Source organism: Adelges cooleyi, unplaced genomic scaffold (assembly GCF_023614345.1).
Source record: "Adelges cooleyi isolate 19-005CV unplaced genomic scaffold, UGA_ACOO_1.1 ACOO_flye_CR_arks_rails_tigmint_CR_PRNA_167, whole genome shotgun sequence".
In the NCBI taxonomy this organism is placed as follows: Eukaryota; Metazoa; Arthropoda; class Insecta; order Hemiptera; family Adelgidae; genus Adelges; species Adelges cooleyi.
Genome location: NW_026095824.1, coordinates 615,896 through 639,260, shown reverse-complemented (window position 1 = coordinate 639,260; position 23,365 = coordinate 615,896). Strand labels below are relative to the sequence as shown.

General features: G+C 28.8%; 2 protein-coding genes across 3 annotated transcripts in view; both read right to left on the bottom strand.

Annotated features, from left to right (window-relative positions):
• Window positions 1–4,284: 4,284 nt before the first annotated feature.
• On the bottom strand, window positions 4,285–14,980 carry LOC126832953 (lactase/phlorizin hydrolase-like). Its single transcript, XM_050564018.1, has 13 exons — window positions 14,897–14,980; window positions 8,499–8,543; window positions 8,356–8,433; window positions 8,009–8,286; window positions 7,678–7,812; window positions 7,279–7,401; window positions 7,020–7,206; window positions 5,364–5,461; window positions 5,154–5,295; window positions 4,911–5,053; window positions 4,684–4,818; window positions 4,517–4,620; window positions 4,285–4,463 (listed from the first exon to the last, which is right to left on the bottom strand). Exons 2-13 carry the CDS (start codon window positions 8,512–8,514, stop codon window positions 4,334–4,336), a joined length of 1,569 nt encoding a protein of 522 aa, XP_050419975.1. The 5' UTR covers window positions 8,515–8,543; window positions 14,897–14,980; the 3' UTR covers window positions 4,285–4,333.
• Window positions 14,981–16,797: 1,817 nt separating this feature from the next.
• The window catches only part of LOC126832950 (myrosinase 1-like), a 129,995-nt gene continuing 123,427 nt past the window's right edge, over window positions 16,798–23,365 (bottom strand). For both annotated transcript variants that reach the window (XM_050564012.1, XM_050564011.1), the window contains 12 exons: window positions 20,798–20,856; window positions 20,628–20,705; window positions 20,202–20,545; window positions 19,858–19,992; window positions 19,466–19,588; window positions 18,985–19,171; window positions 18,667–18,764; window positions 18,456–18,597; window positions 18,127–18,275; window positions 17,917–18,051; window positions 17,671–17,774; window positions 16,798–17,107 (listed from right to left, as the gene is read on the bottom strand). In XM_050564012.1, coding sequence (XP_050419969.1) covers window positions 16,978–17,107; window positions 17,671–17,774; window positions 17,917–18,051; window positions 18,127–18,275; window positions 18,456–18,597; window positions 18,667–18,764; window positions 18,985–19,171; window positions 19,466–19,588; window positions 19,858–19,992; window positions 20,202–20,545; window positions 20,628–20,705; window positions 20,798–20,816 — 1,644 coding nt within the window. In that variant the 5' untranslated portion in view covers window positions 20,817–20,856 and the 3' untranslated portion in view covers window positions 16,798–16,977. The remainder of the gene's footprint in view (window positions 17,108–17,670; window positions 17,775–17,916; window positions 18,052–18,126; window positions 18,276–18,455; window positions 18,598–18,666; window positions 18,765–18,984; window positions 19,172–19,465; window positions 19,589–19,857; window positions 19,993–20,201; window positions 20,546–20,627; window positions 20,706–20,797; window positions 20,857–23,365) is intronic.

The window sequence follows — 23,365 nt, the reverse complement described above, 5'->3', positions numbered from 1 at the left end:
GATTTACCTATATAAATATGTATGATCACTATCGAGTACTATCACTAACCGTTTAGGGTTTTTAAAATTTGTGTTTTGACTTAATTTGTGGTTTTAATATTTTAACTTTGGAAAATTCAGACATCGTAGGTAAGCTATGTGGAAATCAACAATTCAAGCTAAGAAAAATCTAATAATTGTCATTAAAGTTGAAAATATAGTTTGTATTCTTTGAAATTGACAAACATATAACTTTATTTTTTTAAATCATGTATCTGATTTCACTTTCCAGATAATTTTTTTTTTAGGAAGTATTATTGTAAATTATTTAGTAGAAAAACATTTATTTACCTATCTAAAAATAACATAATACATGGATTAACTAAAAAAAAGTTTATTGTTGTTAAAATAATAATATATATATATAATGAAAAATATTTTTTTAAATAATAATAATAGTATATTTGATGCACTGAATAAAAATTGTTCAGATCTAAAAACAATCGATTTTTAGTTTTATACACCTGGGGCTACTTTTGTGTGCTTAAAATTTATATACATTATTGACATAAAATATCTATGTGTTCATTCCGCTCTAATAAGAAATAACTGTACTACATGATCTAATTTATTTTAATCACATTATACATAGCAACATCTTATGCTATTGTAATCATTCCGGTTTTTACTCCCTGGCTTTATAATACTTATTTAACCAACGAATAAATGCATTTTTACACAGTCTTATTATAAAAAATTATAGGTATGTTTTTTAAAAGCATCAGCAAAAGTCCCTATATCATCTTAATAAATTCTTAAAACAGTTGTCTTTAGATTATTTTAGCGTTCAACATTTTGTGTTCTTAGACCGTTTTTGTGAGTAGTAATCAAAAATCAAAAAAATTGTCTGAACATTTATTTTTACTAACTATTTAATGTTAATTTTTTATATTATATGTATGTATATATATATATTTTTTTTTTTTGAGCTGCTATTGATATAGCTTGAACTAAATTAGATACTTATTAATATTGACTATTTTGTTTTTTTTTGTGGTGTGATTTCAGACATAGGGCGTAATTAAAACATAAAAATAAAATATTAATTTCAAATCATTTTATTGCATTTTAACATTTTGAAGCATGGTGGTATAAGTAATATACCACTTTTTCAAAAAATAGCCTACTCTCGCGCAGTGGTATATATTTATTACCACCTTCATAATCATGTTCAGAGAAAATCGGAGAAAAAATGCTGTGCTTCAAAGGGTTAAAATTTTTATTGAAAATCGACATTTAATTTACTATTTTATTATTTATAGAAGTATAATATAAGTATTCGCTCCACCCTAAAAAAGTATAGTAAATCTATAGATTTTGCTATATTTTTTTAAATTGATACTACATAATAAAAAATAAAATTATTTTAAAATTTTTGATTATTATCATTTAGTAGGATGAATTGTTGGTTAGCCATCTAAAAATATATCAACATATGGATTTATACCTTTCATGGTTTACTTAAAAAAGTATTAATGTATATATCAATTTATCTATTATGTATAAAATATGTCTGGATAAGTATCAAATAATTTAGGTATTTTATGCACTGAATATTATTATTATTATCATTTTGTACTCTGACCGTTTTTATAATCACCGCCGGACACTCGAATAATCAAAAATATTTGCTACAAATTATTTCAGACATTTCATTCATGTTTTGTACTCTTGAGTTCCCAAGTAACCGTCACACAAACATATCATTCTTCCACACTTTTAAACTTCTAATAACCAACAAACGTCAGACCTTAAGTATCAAAGTACCTTTAGCATTAAAGGTCCAGATCCAAAAACTAAAAGATTTGCATCGAGACATTTCATTTAACCTCTCTTTGGACATTTTTATAAGCTCTGCCAAATAGTCGATCAATAATAATGTATTTATCACTCTTCACTTCTTTCCCTTTTAAGTTTTAATATAAACTAGACATTTCATTCATGTGATTTACTCTTGAATTCTTAAACACTTATGAACTTCTGTTAAACCACCAGACCTTTAATATACATATTTAATGCATTATGCTGTTGGTTACATTCTAAACGTACAGTACGTCATTACCGAATAATGGCATAGACGGTGATTTCTGAACAAATAAGGATTTTAATTCAACCAATATCTAGACATATAACGTATACGTTTGAAAAAGTTTTGTTGCACATAGGAACACCATATCAGACATATACAGACTGACCTCTAAACATTTTTTTCTATTTTGAACCATAGCTATTACCAAGCCCGTGAAGTAAACAACACCTCAAACAATTCAAATTAAAAAAAAAAAAAAAATTGTCCTTTAAGCAAGTAGCACACTCGCTTTAGTAGTAGGACGTTTCTGATCTGACAGATAGCTAGACTTGCACTACAGTTAACCGGTACTTAGCTTGCAAAACACTTTTTCGAAACTAAGTATGAACTATGATTACTGGATAAAGGTACGATGAATTATAACGGTATACTTTAAAACGTAGTGAGCTGACTCGACACCGTGGCCGGCGTAGCCGGGCACCCCCCTCGGAACCGCTGTGTACAGACATATAACATACTACGTTTAAACAAATTTTGTTTCACAAAGGCAAACCTTAACAGACATTTAGCTGACTGTCCTCTAGACATTTTTATCTGTTTTCAACTCATAAAGTTAAGCGGGATGACGCCGGCCTATATTGATGACGTGGTCTATAATATAACAACTTTTACCAAAGACAATTTCCATTGTACACTTTTTCCCAATGGCCAGCTTCTTATCAAGCCTCTTTAACTTTTTAAAATTTTAATTTAAACTTAATTTTAAACCTGTTACCTCCTCATAGACTGTAGCCTACAAACCTAGGATATTTTTAGTTGGCGGAGCGAAGCGACGGCGCCGAGCGAGCGAATGCTAAAACACTCGGAGACCTGCCGTCCTTATCAGTTTTCAATACGAATTCCGCCCGCTGATAAGGAACTGGACATTGGTAGTTCATAAAAATTGGTAAAAGTGGTAACAACCCAAGTAAGCAACACCGGACACTTGATATTTATTAACCGTCTAACTTCTAGACTATTCTTTTCAATTTAAAATTTAAAAAAATTACAGATACATAGCTAGACTTACTCTACACTTAATCAGTACTTAGCTTGCAAAATATTTGTCCATAACTAGGTATGAATTCTGATTACTAGATACAGCCTATAGGTACCATGAATTATAACGTCATTCCTTTAAGACGTATTGCGATGGCTCGACACCGTGGCCGGCGCAGCCGGGCACCCCCCTAGGAACCGCTGTGCACTGACTTCCACATACCGTGGCCGGCGCAGCCGGGCACCCCCCTCGGAATCTGTGACCTCCCCGAAAATACTTTGCAGCGAGGGGACGTGAGCGTGCCCGGCGTAGCCGGGTACAGTACCGGGAATCTGTGACCTACCCGCCCGACTCGGGGGCCTGGGGGCGGAGCCCCCAGCTAGAGCGAAGCTCTAGTTTATAATAATAATTTATGACTAGTATCATAGATTAAATACATACGTACATACATATGTATTAAATTTATGCTAGAATTCTTTACAATAACACAATATGACATATCTTTTACTAATGTTTTGTTGTATAGTCTACACGGTATATGTACAGATAAATGAATTAAAAAAATTACAATGTTGTGTGTAATTTTATAGGCATACTATTATTTTTTTAAATACAGACACCTTTAATAATAAATAATTCTTGATCATCATTATTTTTTTGGAAACATAAATAGTAATCTATTTTTACAAAAACTAATTTACCAACAATACAAAATATACATATTATAAGTTATAAAAGTTAAAATATGTCTCCAAAAGCATTTTTGCTAGTCGAAGTAGTAGTTATAAAATTGAGTATATTTAAATACCTATGTAAAGACTGATCATTTTTTAGTTTCAAATCATAATGAGTTTTGCCAAAATAAGAATGGTGTGCTGTCCTTTTAATCTAAAATTACGACGTTTAGTTTTGAACAAATACAACCCCTATGTAGGTACAATAATAGTTCTAAATTCTAAATTAACTGATTAATTTGGTCTCAGCATATCACTTTTTACTTGGTTGACAAGGTGCACACAATTAAATAAATAATAATACAGTCAATTAAAAACGTAAATATTATAATGATATAGTTTTTGTTTACAATTCAAATAGAACCCAAATAAAATATGATTAAAATAAACTCTTTTTGTCTGAAAAACCCGCAAAAACAAAGTATTTAAAAAAAATATGGTAATATAATGAAAATATAAAAGATTATTAAAACGATACAAATAAATCAAGTGTTATTCAATTTCGGGAGGTGGCAATGTTTTAGTTTTGAACAAATTTTGGAAAAATGCGAAATTATTTTCTTTTTTGTAGCGAGGTCTTGATGGATCATTGAAATCGACGCCATAGATACCAAATTTAGACCTAAAAAGAATATAATATAACATTTGACTATTAATAAACATGAAACATATTACTTGTATCCACTGGCCCATTCTAACGAATCCATAAAAGACCAAACGCAGTATCCAATAATGTTAATATTTCTTTTTAATGCTTGATCAACCTCGCGTAAAATATCCTGGTAAGTAATTACAAAAATGAAAAATTGTACAGTCTCAGAAAAAAATCAAGGTTATATTACATAATGGTATCGCTTTTTCTCGAGAGATTTGTCCACGCCCTCGTCTTCAGCAAATCCATTTTCACAGACAAAGATTTTCGGATGATTTAACACTTCATCAAACCAATCGACTAAATTTCTGAACCCAGCATTTGTCTGAAACCAAATAAGTATATTAATATATTATATTATTTATCGTACCTATTTTTTTTTAATTAGTAAGAAAAAAATATTTATTTTTTGATTACATCTTCTGGTTTATGGTCTCCTTTGAACCCCAATAACTGAACTTTTAGATCTTTGGTCTTTAAATTGTCCTCTTCTTTAAAAGTTAAGTTAGGTTTTGCATACAACGAAAAGTAGTAATTGAAAGCAACGAAATCATAAGCGCCTAAAAAGGTAGGTACAGATAAACATTTTTGTGATAAAAACATTTGAGCTTGGATGATTGAAACACATTAATTAATATATTTTTTTTAAATATCCTATACCTATAAGGATTTTTTTTTCTTGGTCTGTGAACTGAATAATTCTTGTTAAGTGTTTATTTTCCAGTTTATTTGTGGCCTTGATGGATTCTACAACGATTTTTGGATATTCGCCAGTCAACAGAGGTTGAACAAAAATGCCAACCTATAAACACATAATTTAATTCATAATTAAATCATCAAGTTTATTTCAGTTGAATTGGTATTAATTACAAATGATTGAAATGCAAGGTCAGCGGCTTTTTTGTGCTCTTCATCGTTTGGATCGGCCGGGAAAAACCATAGAGTATCCAAACACAAGCTGATTTGACCTAAGCATATTAATTAAATTATTAGAATAATTTGCATAAGCCAAATACAATCAGTTGATCATTATTAATAATAGAAAATTAATATTTTTGTTATTTTGTATACTTTTTAAACACTTATATTGTCCCGATTTTGATTTAAAAATTTAAGGTATTGATATTAATACATAAAACTTAAAACTTATTTGAAAACATTTTTCCAGGGCCCAATTCAATGAAACTCGGGGCCAGATTAGAATCTCAATCCAGGGCCTGGGTAATATACATTTTTACTGATTAACTTAAATCAGTCATCTTTGGCAGGGGTGCCTTAGATCAACCCCCTCTCTTGATATTGAGTCCGAAACCACCTGCTCCCCCCCCCCTTTAACGTAAGGTGTCGATGGTTTGCTGGTAAGTTCTTACTCAAATCTTTTGCTATGACTAACTCACTATATTTTCTACAACCAACTATAACTTCATCTAACAAGTAACAAATGTAATTGTTGGAATAAATTGTTTTTACAAAATTTAAATTTTAAAAAAAAGATAGATTTAAAAACCTTCTATTTTCAACACTGTAGTTAATAGTTTTCTGTGTAAGTATAGGCGAACAAAAAATAATGGTTGCCCATTGCTCGTGCCAACAGTATGTGTAAAAACAATTATAATACCATGGTTTTTTCTTCAAATAATATATCTATACTTTTTTTTTTTTAATTACCGTTAGTTTTTGTAATATTTATAATTAATTACGTTTTCAATTCTTATTTTAAACAAATAAGGTGAATGTTAATGTAATTGTTTTTACTAAAAATCTTTAAAAATCATTTATTGTAGTTGAACATTTTTAAAAAAGTACCATAAAATATATGAAATTAAAAACTATTGATTTTTTCTCAAAAAAAAAATTATATTGACCATTGGATTTTTGTTTACAAATACCACACTAAGGGCCCTCCATACCAGCATTTATTAAGGAGTATTGTATAGGCAATTAGTCACTAAAACTTGAGTTTTTTAAACGTATATATTACCATAGAATAGAAGGAACTATTTTTAGATTACATTTTTTTTTTTGCAATTTGTTAAGGGTGTTCCAAAAATAGCGCAACCGTTTAAATGGCGCAACCATGTTAAAAGTTGCGCTATTTTTGGGACACCCTTTATAACGCATGTAGGATCTATTTTTGTACAAAATTATATGATTCTACTTCAAACGTACTGTTCCTAAGAATACTTCGATTTAAGTTTTGAAAAAATATTTGAACTCTCCATAACATTTACAAGGTATTAGCCGAGGCTCAATTTTGAAATTATTTTTAGTTAGTTAATTATTTCACTTGGGAAATTATATTTTTTAAGTTTTTTTAAAAATTTTTACAACTATAATAAAAACGAACATAAAAAATGTACTTTAATCATGACATCAAGCAAGTATTCAAAAACCGATATTTGTTTTCAAAATTGTGGTCGGACTACGCGTTTTGGAGTTCTGATTGAATTACAATGAGTTGTTTTTAACCAAAAATACGCAGGTAGTGAGATCTTCCGTATAATAAACAGAAATGAATTTAATAACCTTGTTGAGTTTCTCTGAAATTTTCGTTATACAACCTGTATGCATAACCGTGAGCAAGCAATAAATTATGAATAACCATGTAATCAGCAATGCCGCTAAAGTTTTCGCCCAATGCTGGAGCCGTCGAAGATCCACCATAACCTTCTGCTATTAATCTCGGTTCATTGACTGTGGACCATAATTTCACCTAAAACACAGATGCTATATTAAACTACCCAGTATTAGGTCAAGACTAATTTATACGCCATAGGACACATACTTTATCACCAAACGTTTTAAACACAAACTCGCAATAGTTTGTGAAATATCTAACAATATTACTGTTTGCCCATCCGCCTATCTTTTGAAGAGATTGCGGTAGATCCCAATGATAAATAGTTATCTGCCATCAATCATTATCCATAGAAAAAAATTAGAAACATGTTACGTTAAATTAATTATTTAGTATACATACCTACTTGTACCGCTACATTAAACTTATTCATAGAAAATGGAAAGTTGTATCCAAACAAACATGTACATATATACTAATTTAACATCGAAAAAACCAAAAGAACATTGGAGAGAGTAGTTTAGAGAGGATAATTTAATGAGGAAGTTATGTATCATAAACAATCATTTATTTTCATCTATTGAATAGGGAAATCAATTATCTTACCAACGGTTGGATGTTGTTATCCAGTAATTTTTGTATAAGATTATTGTAGTATTCAATTCCAGCCTGATTGGGATTTTGATCATCTCCATCGGGCAAAAGTCTTGGCCAACTCAATGAAAATCTATATACTTGAACCTAAAATATACAATTGTTTTATTAAAGATTTTGGTTAAATTATTAACACAAATTGACTTTGAAATGGAATATGATATTAAATGTTTGTTATTATGATTTATGCAAATAAATACTTTTTTTTTAATTCTGATAGGTAATCGAGATGTTTAATAAGCTAGAGACGCTATTAAAGTCATATTAATTAGTTTGCAATTACTCCAAGATCCTTCAGAAGTTGGATATCCATTTCTGTTTTATGGTATGAATCACATGCAGTCATGCCTCCATCGTCCATGCTATACATAAAAGGCTCCAAAACTTGGCTTCTCAATTTCGTTGTACTTTTAAAAACTTGAAATCCTTTGAAAAAAGTTAATAGATCAATCGGTTCCTCGTCATCACTGATCGTATCGTGATTTTGCAAGGGGATGAATTCGTGGAGCACTTCATTTTCTCCACTATGGAAAAATGCGTCCCAAATACTTGGCGCTTTGCCTAAATAAAATCGAAATCATATGATTTATGTTAATGAAATTTATTGTGTACGCATTTTTCACAAAATACCTTCTTCATCCCATGCTCCTTCGACCTGATAAGCACTAGATCCAACTCCGAGCAATAAACTTTCCGGGAATCGAATGACTAAAAAATTATAAACTACATATAGTTATACATTTATAAGTAAAAAATTATTATTCTACACTTACTTTCGTTTGATGTCATTTTTACAGGTTATTTTCTCAATCAATTTTCTAAACAAAACGTTTATAATAATATTAGGTACATGTCTATCAAAACCAACTGTATATATTTCTACTGTTTATATTTTAACTTGTATATATTTTTCTCGATTATTTATAATATTAGTACTTAATTAATTATTATTCCCTTTCAACAATTAAAATAAATATAAAAAATAAATCACAAGCTAAAGTGACTGATGTCTAAAATAAATGATTATAGAATAAAATCAATATGTTTTAAAATATTGAAAACAAATTCAATTAATAAAATATTTTGTGCTAATGAAATAAATTAACCAAATGAAAACCAATACGTTTAACCCATACAACATTTTTTATTTTTTTTTATTATTTCCCTCGGCGGCAAAGGCCATTGGGTTACATTGTGCAGAAACAGTACACCCTCATAGACAGCTGCATAATTTGGTCTGGGTCATAAAACTAACAAGCCTGTTAATGGCCCCTGGTTGAGGTCCGAGGGTTTCTGACAGATCCTCCGACATTTCGTTATCAGTTCGTTGAGTCTGATATTTTTGTGCACTCTGTAAGTATGTGTTTCACCGATAGCCGAACTCCACATGCTTCGCAGATAGGGGATTCAGACTTTGACATTAAGAAGTCGTGCGTCAATCGAGTGTGTCCAATTCTCATTCTGGTAATGAGGACTTGATTCTTTCTAGATAAGTTGGTCGGTTGGGTCCATTTGTAAGTGTGATTTTTGATTTCATTGAGTTTTGTATGTAAGGACCTCCATTGCAGATTCCATTCTTGATAATATGTCGATTTGATATGCAATTTTAGGTCGCTGTGAGGAAGAATGTTGAGAGTTCCCGCCGATTGTGATGATGTTGCTTCTTTTGCTGCAATATCAGCTATTTCATTGCCAGCTATGTTACAGTGACCTGGGATCCACATGATTTGAATTAAAAACCCTCGTTTTTGGAGTTTGTACATTAGGTTAAGAATCAATGTGGTCATGTCGGAGGGATAATAAACGTTGTTCAGGTTTTTTATGACATTGAGAGAGTCACTAAAGATGGTCGATTTCCTTATGTTATTTTCTTTAATGATTTGTATTGCTTGTAGTATTGCGATAGCTTCTGCCGTGTAGATAGATGTGAAGTTAGATAGTCTAAAAAGATGTTTTCTTTCGTTCCAAATGACCGAAATACTGACACCATTTTCGTTTTTGGATGCGTCCGTATAAATTTTTTCTGATTCATCTAGGTGACATATTTGTAGTAAAAGATGACTGTAAATTTTTGGATCTGTACACTTTTTTTTGTAAGTTGTTAAATCTGTATTAATGTTTAAATCTGATTTCCATGGATGTCAACTGTATGGTTCTTTAGAGTTAACTAGGAGTTTTGTGGTATCATTTGAAACAGGATGTTAGCAAGCTTTGTAATTTTTGTTTTGATTTTTCTATCCGATAATGTTGGGCGAATAATGTCAACTGTTTTGGAGAGTTTTTGTACATCAGTGCCTGTTTGCTTACAAATATCATGAATGTGTATGTTTTTATCTTGTGAGTTTTCGTCGAGATTGGATATCACCTCTTGTGCCGGGGTTAATAGGCTGTCCAGATTGTCAATAATTCTTGCGTCACCAATCATAATAAAAAAAATTAAAAAAACGAAGACAATGCTCACCTTGATCGTCACACAACTCACAACTCCGACGAAGAATTTAGATCTCCCAGAAAAACGTCAAAAATATACGACTCGCCAACCAAAAATTTAACACACCAAATCGATATTCCGTTCTAGATAACACTAATACCAAAGATCAAGAAATGTTTACCTTTAATGACAATACACTTAATATCACACAAACTATTAATCATAACAATCACCCAATACAATCCCAAACGACCAATGACACTCTCAAAATTCCCCCACTATTCATATTAAACATTACCCAATATTCTCAATTTCGCAATGAAATATCTAAAGTCATTAGTAATGAATTTACTACCACATCTAAATATGACAAAATAAAAGTGAACTTAGAAACAGTGGATGACTTCCGTGCTCTAACCAAATATCTAGACATAAAAAAGTATAAATATTATACCTACAGATTAAAAACCGAAAAAGATATCTCCGCAATCATAAGGAATTTACCAATGTCAATAACTGAATTTGAAGTAATGGAAGAATTAAAAATCCTAGAATATCCAGTAAAATCAGTAACTATACTTATCAACAAAGATAAAACCCCGACCCCACTAATGGCAGTTCAACTGATAAATCATCATAAATCACAAGAAATCTTCAAACTCACCAAGCTTCTTCATTGCATAATTAAAACCGAACCACGTCGGAAGTCTAAAGATCCTCCCCAATGTACAAATTGCCAAAGATTTGGACACCTACACAAATCCTGTAAACTTCAACCACGATGTGTGAAATGGAATCTCTCACATCATTATTCAAACTGTGATAAAGCATCAGAACCCCACCTAACTGCGTAAATTGTAAAGAAGCTCACCCGGCTAATTATAAGGGGTGCAACTATTTTAAAAATATTAAAAATAAAAAAACAAACTACACCAAAAAACCTCACTTGGCCGAAAATGATCCACCAAAATACACATCTATAAATGAAACCGCCAATAATCTCACTAAAAAAATAATAAATCTGAACTCTTACGCAAATATACTCAAAGGAAATACAAATCCTACCCAAAAAAACGAGGATAATATATACTCTGAATCGCAAAATGAAAATCTACAAAAAACAATAACCAAATTTATCGAAAACATTCTACATAACATACAGTTCCATCTTCAACTCTATTTCAAACAATCTATCTTTATCTGGTCTAAATGACATCCAATAATTTAAAAGAAATCAAACTCGTTAACTGGAATGCTAATGGCATTAAATCCAAAAAAATCTTCTCTTATGGAATTTCTATTTTGTCATAAAATAGATATAGCATGCATAACAGAAACTCACCTCAAAAATACAGAAACACTCAAGATCAACGGTTATAATACATACAGAAAGGATAGGGACACCATCCATACATCTGGAGGAGTAGCGATCCTAGTAAAAAGAACTATTAAACATCACCAATTAACCACCCCTGAATTAATCAATATAGAAGCCACTTCCATAATGGTTTCAACAGATTGAAATTAAAATAATATCCGCCTACAATCCTCCAAACAAAAAAATTCAAAGAGTTGACATAAATGAACTTTTCAAAGGAAACCCAACCATACTCTTAGAAGATTTAAACTCCAAAAATGAAATATAGGGTTGCCTAAAAACAAACCCAAATGGTAATAAACTATTTCAATTCACTTCTGATTTAAGAATTATAATATCACCACCCTCCAAACCAACCTTCCACAGAACAGGTAGACAACCAGACATATTAGATATTGCTCTAGTTTCAAATCCCACAACACAGTTATATCACCAAGTTGTGAATGAACTAGACTCGGATCACGTTCCAGTTATCACCACTTTGTACGAGCAAATGGAATTAATTCCTCAAACCCCAAAATTAATAAACCGGCCAGTAAACTGGAACATTTTCAGGGAAAATCTCAACAAAAACCTTATTATAAACAGATCTCATCAAGACAACAAAGAAATAGATAACAACATACAACACCTAACAGAATCAATAAAAAATGCAATCAAATCAGCCTTGGCACCAGAAAAAAGTAAACCGCGAGAAAACTCTCTACCGCTCCACACTCAACACCTAATAAAAGAAAAACATAAAGCCAGAAGATTATGGCAAAGAACAAGAACTATAGAAATTAAAAAACGATTAAACCAATTAACACGTAGAGTCAAATGGGAACTCGATAACAATAGAATTTAAATCTTACAAAAATGATCTATCTGAACTGAATCCAAACGATGCCAGCCTATGGACCGCCACAAAAAGAATACTCAAACAAAGAGACACTATTCCTCCTCTTAAAGCTGGACTGGCAAAATATGAAACAAACACTGATAAATGTAAAATTTTCGCCCAGCACTTTGAAAATTGTTTCACAACTGAGGCTACCTCCACAAATATAACACAGCGAATAGACTCTATAAATACATATTCTGCGGAAACAAATACTATCCATCCATGCAGTCCCAAGGAAATACAACAGATAATAGACAGACTTGCAAATAAAAAAAGTCCAGAACACGACTTTATTACCAATAAAAATCTTAAAAACCTTACCCCAAAAACCCTTGCGTTCTTAGCCAGTATTTATAACTTCATTTTAAGAATAGGATATTTCCCAAACACTTGGAAACAAGCAATTATCATTCCAATTCACAAGCCTGGAAAACCAAACAGTTCACCAGAAAGCTATAGACCTATTAGTTTATTACCTACCCTCTCCAAACAATTAGAAAGAATACTGCTACACAGATTGAAACCATACCTAAAAATTATTCCACTTCACCAATTCGGCTTCAAACCTCACCACTCCACTTGTCATCAACTACAGCGAATCTCAGAAATAATAGTAGATGGATTTGAAAATAAAAAGTACACAACCACTGCCTTTCTTGACGTTGCACAGGCCTTCGACAAAGTCTGGCACCAAGGCCTCATGTCCAAATTAACAAAACTAAAACTGCCAACCTATCTATATAATATAATATCATAATTTATCACAAACCGTACGTTTAAAGTAAGAATAGATACTGATACCTCTGAAGAACACCCGATAAAAGCAGGGGTCCCACAGGGGTCAGTCCTTGGCCCCACCTTATTTAATATTTATTGCTATGATATCCCAGTTCCACAAAAATGCCAATTAGCCATGTACGCAGACGATACTGTTATCATGACACAACATAAAAATCTTGAGAACTCAATATCAGATCTATAAATTTCTTTAGACCAAATTTCAGACTGGTTTACAAAATGGAAACTCGCTCTTAACCCAACTAAGAGCGAAGCGAAAATATTTACCTTAAAGAGATATACAAATCCACCTCAATTAAAAATTAAAAATCAGCCTATATTATGGAATAATAAAGATCAATCAATTAAATATCTTGGAGTTTACCTTGATGAAAAATTAACATGGAAAATGCACATTAATAAAAAATTAAACCAAGCCTACACACGATTGAAAATCTTATACCCCCTAATTAATTACAGCTCTACACTTCAGATCAAATGCTCACTTCTAATATACGCTTCAATAATAAGACCTTTAATAACATATGCATGCCCTATATGGGCAGCCGCATCTCAAACAAAAATTACAAAATTACAAACGATACAAAACAAATTTCTCAGAATAGCTCTTAAAGACCCATGGTATATGCGAAACACACAACTCCACAACGACACTGGAATACCATACCTAACTACATGGATAAATGAACAATTTAAAAAATTTCATTCGAAACTAAACACAATAGAAGGAGCCCTTCACTTCAAAATTGGGAAAAGAACCAAAAACCGCCGACTAAAGCCACGTCTCCCACAAGATATCTTACTACGTCCAGAATCATCATCGGTATCATCAGATTAATGACCTAATTAAAACAACTCATAATTTATGTACAATTTGCTAAATTAAAATAATTTATAAATTATTTTATTACTCTATTATGCCTACTTAATTATGTAACTTATTAATTAATATATTGTAAAAACAAGATTATGTTAAAACAATTAAAATATAATAAATTTAAAAAAAAAATTTTTTTTACTATAAATAAAAATTAAACATAAAAAGTATTTTAATTCAATTGAAATAAATTAAATAATAATAATTTACTGCATAATATTTAAAATTCTATAGTCTAAAGAATTAATTGAAAATTATTGAAATTTTATGTTTAAAATCAAAAGTTGAAAAAGCCGAAGTATCGTTTTATGGCTTTATTAACTTTTGGAATTTGAACAGTAGATATCCCACATATTAGAGTGGCACAATTAAGCATTAGCCAATAGGTTCTCGACGTGTAAACATAATTGAATAGAACAACATTTTTTTTGGAATTAGTATTAAAAGTGTAGAACAAGTGTAACATAAAACAATTTGTGTTTATGTACATAGTACAGTGTGATTGGTTAGCTATAACCCAGTTGATATCTTACAAGATATTAGATTTATTAAATTATTAATTTTTGTATTTTTTCATTTATATATATATATATATATATTATAATAAAATTACATAGTACATTTTATGGCTAAAATATAATTGTTATTTTCAATAGTCACGTCCTAGAAATATAATAATATTATCTTACTTACAATTTATGTTCATTAATATTATTATGAAAACATCATCTAAATTAATGCCATGAATAATCTAATAAAGTATTCCTAATAAAATAAAAAAAGTGAAAACGATTTAAAACTTACTTGTATAGTAGTTATTACTTGTTACCTCCGTTGAGCTTCCAGAACTATTGGAATGTGGAATTATTGTGAAACGAAAAACATTGTTGTCTATTTATACACATTCATTTCTGTATACAAAAACAACGATTAGATATTAAATTATCAATTCGAGTTACTTGTAAAAATTTATAATTAGTGTTATTGTATTAATAGGTTATCGAAATAATCTTTTGATGTTCAAGAGTGTTCAATTTATATACCAACTCCTGGCAATAAGTATAATACTGAAAATATTTGACGAACGAATTCTAAAATGTGGGTATATAGTGCGGTATTTAAACACTTTACACCTCCGTAATTAAGTTGGGCGGGCTCAGCATAGTTGTGACTTGACGCCTCAGCTCATTAGTAGAAAAAGTCATCATCGTAATATCCAAACAACAAAAATAATTTACATAATATTGTTATAACTTACAAAACTACTTAAATTTTAAATTGCATACAACATAGACAGGTACAGTTTGAATTAGGGTATCGTTTATTAATATTTTTTCAACTTCATTTGTCCATAGGCTAAAAATCGTGATATCCAACACTGAAAAACCAATCTATGGCATATTTATAACAAGTAATTAGATTATTATAGTAGCAGTCCATTAACTAATATAGAATTACCAAGATCATACTATACACTTAGTAAATTGTATAAAAATACGAATAGCGTACAAGTAAATGTTAAAAGCGATCATTGAATAAATGTTTAATGGAAAAATAATAGTATTCGATAATAGTTTATTTTCTGAAACATACATGCTCCAATAATAAAAACACACAAATACCTACACTATGTGTAAACAACCAATAAATAAACAACCAAAAGAATATTATTAGAACCTCATAGACCATTAAATATTGTTTAAGTAATTGCAATTAATGTATTTAGAAAGTCGTTTTATAAAATTAAACGAAATTATTCAACCATGTATTTATGTATATGTATCCATATAGGCTGTCCTTGCAGCTTGCACAAGTTGCACCAAGTCTCCAAAAGTGTTTTTTTAACTAGTCATGACTTTTTACAACTTTAAAAAAAATTAAAAATCTATTCTTTAAAATAGCTATCTTAATTTGTAATACTTAAATGATATAAGAAAACATAATTATATTATTTACTAATTAATACTATTTAACAAAATTTATTGTAAAACACAAGAATGTAATATATACGAATATACGAATGAATAGTTATCTAAAACAAACTAACCCTAAGAAGGAACATATTTTCTCTCATCATCTCAAACACAAAATACATTTTAAAGTACATTCATCTAATTTTTGACAATATTATGCACAGTATCTGTACTCCAATCTCTACATAGTTATTACCAATAATTGGTTTGACTTTAATAAAAACAATTTCAAAAAAATGTTATAGAACATTTTTTTAAATAATGTTAAAATAAATTTGTTAAAAAAAACAAATTTAAGATGAGAGTTAAGGTACCAGAAAAAATTAACTAAAAAAAATTCTCATGAGTGTGTTTATTCGCTACACCAAAAAAAAAAAACACAAACAATTATATTATGTTACCTATATCCCGTGTAAGCCATATCAGTTTGTAAAATAACTAAAGTTATGCACACGCATTAGGCAAGTTACGTAACACTTAAAATACTTAAATTAAGTATTATTTATTTTGTGTGGTATACCTAAGTTAAGAACCTAAAATAAGAATCAATGCTGTATATATTTAGGCTCCACTCAGAATATTATTTAGAAAATCAATAATAAGAACCTATAAACAAAAGTAGGATAGAACTTATACATTTTAAATTTACTGATATCAGCTAATGGTCTTAGCATATCAATTTGTATTTAGTTGGAAGGATGCACACCGCCAAATTAATAATAACACAGTAAATTAAAAAAGTAAATATTATAATAAAATAGTTTTTGTTTATAATTCAAATACAACCCAAATGATTTATAATAAAAATAGACTCTTTATGTCTATAATACCCGCAAGTTTAAGTATTTAAAAAATATAAGAGTATAATAAAAGGATAAAAGAACAATAAGAAGGGTAAAAATAATTTAAATATTATTCAATTTCTGGAGGCGGCAATGTTTTTGTTTTGAACAATCTTTCGAAAAAGGTGAAAATCTTCTCTTTCTTATAACGAGGTCTTGATGGGTCCTTGAAATCTACACCATAGATGCCGTATTTAGAGCTGAAAAAGATAATAAGAGACAAAATGTACATCACTGTGAGTTTTATTTTTACAGGGTGATCAATTCATTAATTTTTGGAGAATAAGTGTTGTGCATAATAATAGTTTTTTAAATCAAGAATAATTTACTGAAAATTCGACAATCAGTTTTGAATACTCGTGTTTTTGGATGAGCAATGTGCACTTAAAAAAAATTCACTACAAAATTGGACTACAATCCACCCTATCACTCCCTTCCAAAAGTTTAAACTTCAAAAGTAATTATTTAAAACCGCTCAAAAGAATAAATACCATGTAGATTGTTCTTAATTGAAAGTGTTCAATTCAAAAAGTAAATGAAACATCAACTTATAATTTAAGTTTTTAAAGTTCAGAGAGCTCTGGATAATACTAATAGAAGCAAATATTCGGAAATTTTATAATTTTATAAAATAACAGAACCAAAAATGTCTTCAATAATAAAAATTAGGAAAAGTTTATAATTTTTCTTCGGGAAAATAAATGGATAACTTTATTTTAGTTGTATTTGTACAATGCACATTGTATTTATTAAAACATTTTACCTGTATCCCTGGGCCCATTCTAATGAATCCAAAAATGACCAAACACAATATCCAATAATGTCGATATTTCTTTTTATCGCTTTATCAACTTCGCATAAAATACCCTGCAATAAAAATATATAGGTACGGATCATTTATTGAGGAATATCATTAACGTTCAAGTTGTTATTAAAAAAAATTAAAATTATTACATAACAAAAATTGTTAAATTAAATTTAAATATTATGTTTTAAAAGAGTAACTTACATGATGATATAATTTTTTTTCTAAGGATTGGTCCATGCTTTCAGTTTCACTAAACCCATTTTCACATATAAAGATTTTTGGATGATTCATTGTTTTATCTAAATAATCGACAATATTTCTGAAACCTTGATTTGTCTAAACAAAAAAAAAAACATTCAAATATTATATGTTTATTATAATATTATGAGTAAAATAGATTTGGTTAATTACATCTTCTGGCACTTTTGGTTCTAAAAATCCAAATAATTCAGCTCCCAAGTCTTTAGATTTCAATGATGTAGTTTCTTTATATTTTTCTGGAGTCATTGGTGCCGCATGCAGTGAAAAGTAATAATTGAATGCAATATAATCGTAAGCGCCTACAAATTTCATAAGTTTTGTTTTAAAATACTAATTTTTTATTTGAAAACGGGTAACAACATAAGACAATAACAGGCTGATAAGCTGAACGCTACTTAAGCTTTTAACTAGTTGGTTATAACTCGTAACATACCTAAGCATATAAACACAAATATTTCCATAATTTAAAACCACATTACCTTTGACGATTTTTTTTTCATGTTCTGTGAACTGCAAGATTCGCCATATGTTTTTATTTTCCATTTTATTCGTTTCGATAACGGAGTCAACAACGTTTTGCGGGTACTCGCCTGTCACCAGAGGCTGAATAAATATGCCAACCTAAAAAATCATTTAAATAAATTATGAAAATTATTCGTGTTTTTCTTATTGAATCTTTTTTATAGTTACAAATGATTGGAAGGCAAGATCGGCTGCTTTCTTGTGTTCCTCATCGTCGGCGTTTACCGGGAAAAACCAAATAGTATCCACACACCAGCTGATTATACCTAAGCAAATTATTACAGTTATTGCAAACATTGTTTTTACTATATTCAGTCATACTGGGTTCCATAATTAGTAAAAAAACATAATTAAGTTTAATTTGTGAAGTTTTAAAAACTTGTATGTATAACTTTATAACATAAAGTTATTACAGCTGAAATAAAAACAAGCAGCCCTATAAAAAAGTATATTAATGTATAATACTTGTAAGAATAATTTAATAACCATTTTGTTTTTCTTTGAACTGATCACAGTACATCCTATACGCATAAGCATGTGCGAGAATTAAGTTATGAACGACCATGTAATCAGCTATACCGCTGAATTTTTCTCCTAAGGCTGGAGCTGCTTGGGAAGTAGCATAACCTTCGGCTATTAATCTAGGCTCATTGATTGTGGACCATAATTTTACCTAAAATATTAGGGACAAATAAGTTGATATATAAATAACGATAATTAATACTGTGTTCTATCGAAATAGACTAGAGCCAAGGTGGATAAGTGTTAATAAATGTTTTTGAAAGAAGTATAGATTACACAAAACTTAAAGAACATCGGTAGACTGATCCTAAAATGTATTAATTATTTTTCTATATTTCTTTCAAAGCTATAATGTTTGTCTGTCTTGACTTTGGTCCTTATAGATATATTAAAATATTTGGTCTAGTTTTTGGTTTATTTATCACGACACGACTTGAATACATACTTTATCACCAAACGTTTCAAACACGAATTTACAATAGTTTGTAAAATATCTAATAATATTAGTGTTTGCCCATCCGCCGATATCTTGAAGAGCTTGAGGCAAGTCCCAATGATAAATGGTCACCTGGAAAATAATTTACCACATAGAAGCGTTAAACAAAATTAAAAATAAACTATACATAGTAGTTTTAATTTTTAACATGTACATAGCGAATTTGTCTTAAATAGTTCAAATGTATTTTACTATTTATTATTGTAAGATAATAAATAGAGAACTATAACAAAGAATAAATAAAGAACTATCAACAAGGTATGATCAATGATAAGAATATATAGAAAAGTAGAGTAGAGAAACAGCAAATTTGTTGCAAACTATTTATAAAAATGGCTTACCAATGGTTGGATGTTGTTATCCAGTAATTTTTGTATAAGATTTTTGTAGTAGTTAATTCCAGCCTGATTGGGTTCTGCATCATCTCCTTTAGGCAAAATTCTTGACCAACTCAATGAAAATCTATATACTTGAACCTAAAAAAAAATAATTTCATTATAGATTTCCGTTAAACACTCATGTTTACCCTCAACCTTTTTATGTACAGTTTGTTATTTTGTCTACACTGTATGCAATTGCATCGAAATCAAATGTTTATGCAAAAATAATAATTATAACAGCCTTATAATTCACGTAATGAATAAGCCGGACACACGATTAAAATAAAATAAATGATATTCCTTACACCAAGTTCCTTCAAAAGTTGGACATCTGTATCTGTTTTATTGTACGAATCACAAGCAATTTCGCCACCATCTTCATTGCAGTATTTTGTTTCACACTTAGGCGCATTACACATAGCTTCGCTATGTTTTTTGTCGTAATGGAAAAATCCTTTGAAAATATTTTCAACTCTGACTAACTTATGCTTGACTTCTTGGTTCTTGTCATGGATTTTTTGTACAATTGTGTGAACACCATTTTCAATAGTTTTCTCGACGTTTGATATGGTGTGTTTGGGAATGTAGTAATCATGTTTATCATGTTTTCCACTGTGGAAAAACTCATCCCAAATATTTGGGGTTTTACCTAAAATAGAATAAAAAAATAAATAATATATATATTTATTATATTATCAAATATCAATAGTTATGTATTTTAATTAACAAACCATCCTTATTCCACGCTCCTTCGACTTGATAAGCACTAGATCCAGTTCCAAGCAAGAAATTATCTGGGAATTTGATGGCTAAAAAATGTTGAAAAATTGTTTTAATGTTATAAAATCACTAATTAACAATGTAATTATTATTTGATTATAAGCTATAGGACAAGACGTACTTTCTGCTGAGTTTGCCATTTTGATTTTGTTTTGCTTTTACCGTTTCTTGTAAAAATTTCTAAACAAACAATTATTTTATTTAATGTTTAGGTATTCAGTGAACGTTACAAAAATGAACTTATTAGTTATTACACATAAGGCCATTATTTCCTAGAGATGCTTAAGTTCTTAATTGCTATTTTATCTGTTTAATTTAATACTATATATTCATAGTAATATAATATATAATTTTATTGAGAATTCATTTTAAAATTGTTTCAATATTAATAATCCTAGTTGAAATTTTAGTTATAAGTATAATATTAACTCAATTTTTTCGATGATATACCAAAATGTTGAAAAAATAAATTATGTGAAATAATTTTAATGTTTATCAAACAATAATAATTTAAAGTTTTTATATATTTTTTTCAGTTCTGTCCGCAGATTAAAAATAATACTATACTCCATCATTCCCCCCGTCCTATTGTATTAATTTTAATAACATTACAAGTTATTATGCAAAACTGGGTATTAACCGGTCAACATTTTTAGGAAACTACTCTGAACTAAAAAAAGTTAATAAAACATTTACGTTGCCATTTAAGAAGTTTAAGCTCGAAAGGTTTCAGCACAAAAGGAATGGGGTATTATATTGATGAAAAATAAATTAAAATTTCATAATATCTTATGAAATATTGACTGATTCATAGTTATTGAATCTCCTGTATAATACAAATTATACATTAAGTTAGCATTCGACACACTCCATGCATAGTATAAATATTATAAAAAAATGTTAATAAAATATTTTTTAAAGAAACAATTAATAACATAAACCATAATAAAAATAAAATTATAAAGAAGAAATTAACAATATATTATACAGTTAGTACTCAAATAATATATTTATATATTGTAGTTAGTACCACATACTAATATAAAATACTTTCTATGATTACTTATATTATTTAAGTGGCCTCTACAATAATATTTGTTAAGGCGCATCGTATAGGCAATTTTTTAATAAAACTTAATCTTTAATTTTTTTCAGCTTTTTTCTCTACAACTGTACACGTCCTTAGAATATTCCGATTTATATTTTGAAAAACATCCGAATTCTTTATAACATTTACAAGGCATTAATCGTGGAACAATTTTGAAATTGGTTTTAGTTAATAATTTCTATTTGATAAATTGCAATTTTTTAAGTTTTTAAATGATTTTTATAATTATTGTTAAAAAAAAATTATATTATATTTTTAAACTATTGACGGATTACTCGTTCTGAGTATAATTAAAATTAATGGTTTGCGACCAAAAACACGCATATGTAGAAGTTTGTTTTATTTATATACATTTTAATTTATTTAATTAAATTGAAAAAAAACACATTTAAAAAAAAATTAAAAAGTGTCTAATTGTAAGTTTATTTTATTATTCATAATGGTAATGAAAATCTGAAAAAAATGGTCTTGCTCAGAATATTTACTTCATTTCAATTTGTTAGAATATTTTTTTTATGTCTTTATTCTTATTACGTTAAGGCTTTGACAGCAAAATCATTAGCCGAAACATGTTACATTTATGTGTATATTATTTAAACCAAATCAACAATATTCAATATAGTTTAATAAAAAAAATAAAAGTCAATTATTTGTGAGCCATAGAATAAATAATTTGAGATGTTAACAATATGTTTTATTTTTAATAAGTAAATCTAATTTAATATAAGTATATTTACTTATCGTTTTTATTGTTAAATAAATATTTAAAATTAATTTATATCAAAGTTCTTTTTATATTAAATATAATTTTAAAATGTTTAATTTACTTAATAGCCCAGATTAAAAAAAAAACTACAAGTAAAGTACTCGAATTATCTCTGGGTATTTCTGAAAGCAATTCCAATACAAATAGGTCTTTATCTAGATTCGAGTACATTACCTTAAATTATGCTTGCACTAAGTGGGGTAAAACATTTTTACCAGTTAGCTAATAATAGGGCTAATCCAATTAATCAAAATGAGTAACCAGAATACTTTTTTAAAAACCCTATTTCATTTTTTTATAAAATTATTACCCTAAACACAAAGATACAGAAAAAACTTAAGCAGCACTCGAGGTTACACATAGTAAAGAATAAAATGTATAACAAATTCCTTAACTATAATACTACAATACATTTTATCTTACACGTCTATAATTAGTCAAAACAACTTATTTTGTTTTTGTTATTGTATTTAAAGAAAAAAAATATATTCAAATTTCTTTTAAATATATTAATTTAATAGGTTATTAAACTTTTAATTGCAAATTCATTATATTTTTAGTCTATAGTGCAAGTAGATTTAAAAGATTTTAATTTTTTTTTAATGTGCACTTTTTTTATTAGAAAACAGTTGGTTTTGAAAAGAAAAACGACACCTCTGGTCTAGATTTTTACGTTTATGAAGATTTTTAAAATAAATTTGCTTTGTATGGTACACAATATAAAATCATATGCTATAACCTATACAGATGTCATACAATTAAATTTATACAATTTATATGATAATTAAAAATTGTAATCTAGTTTTTTTAGTTTT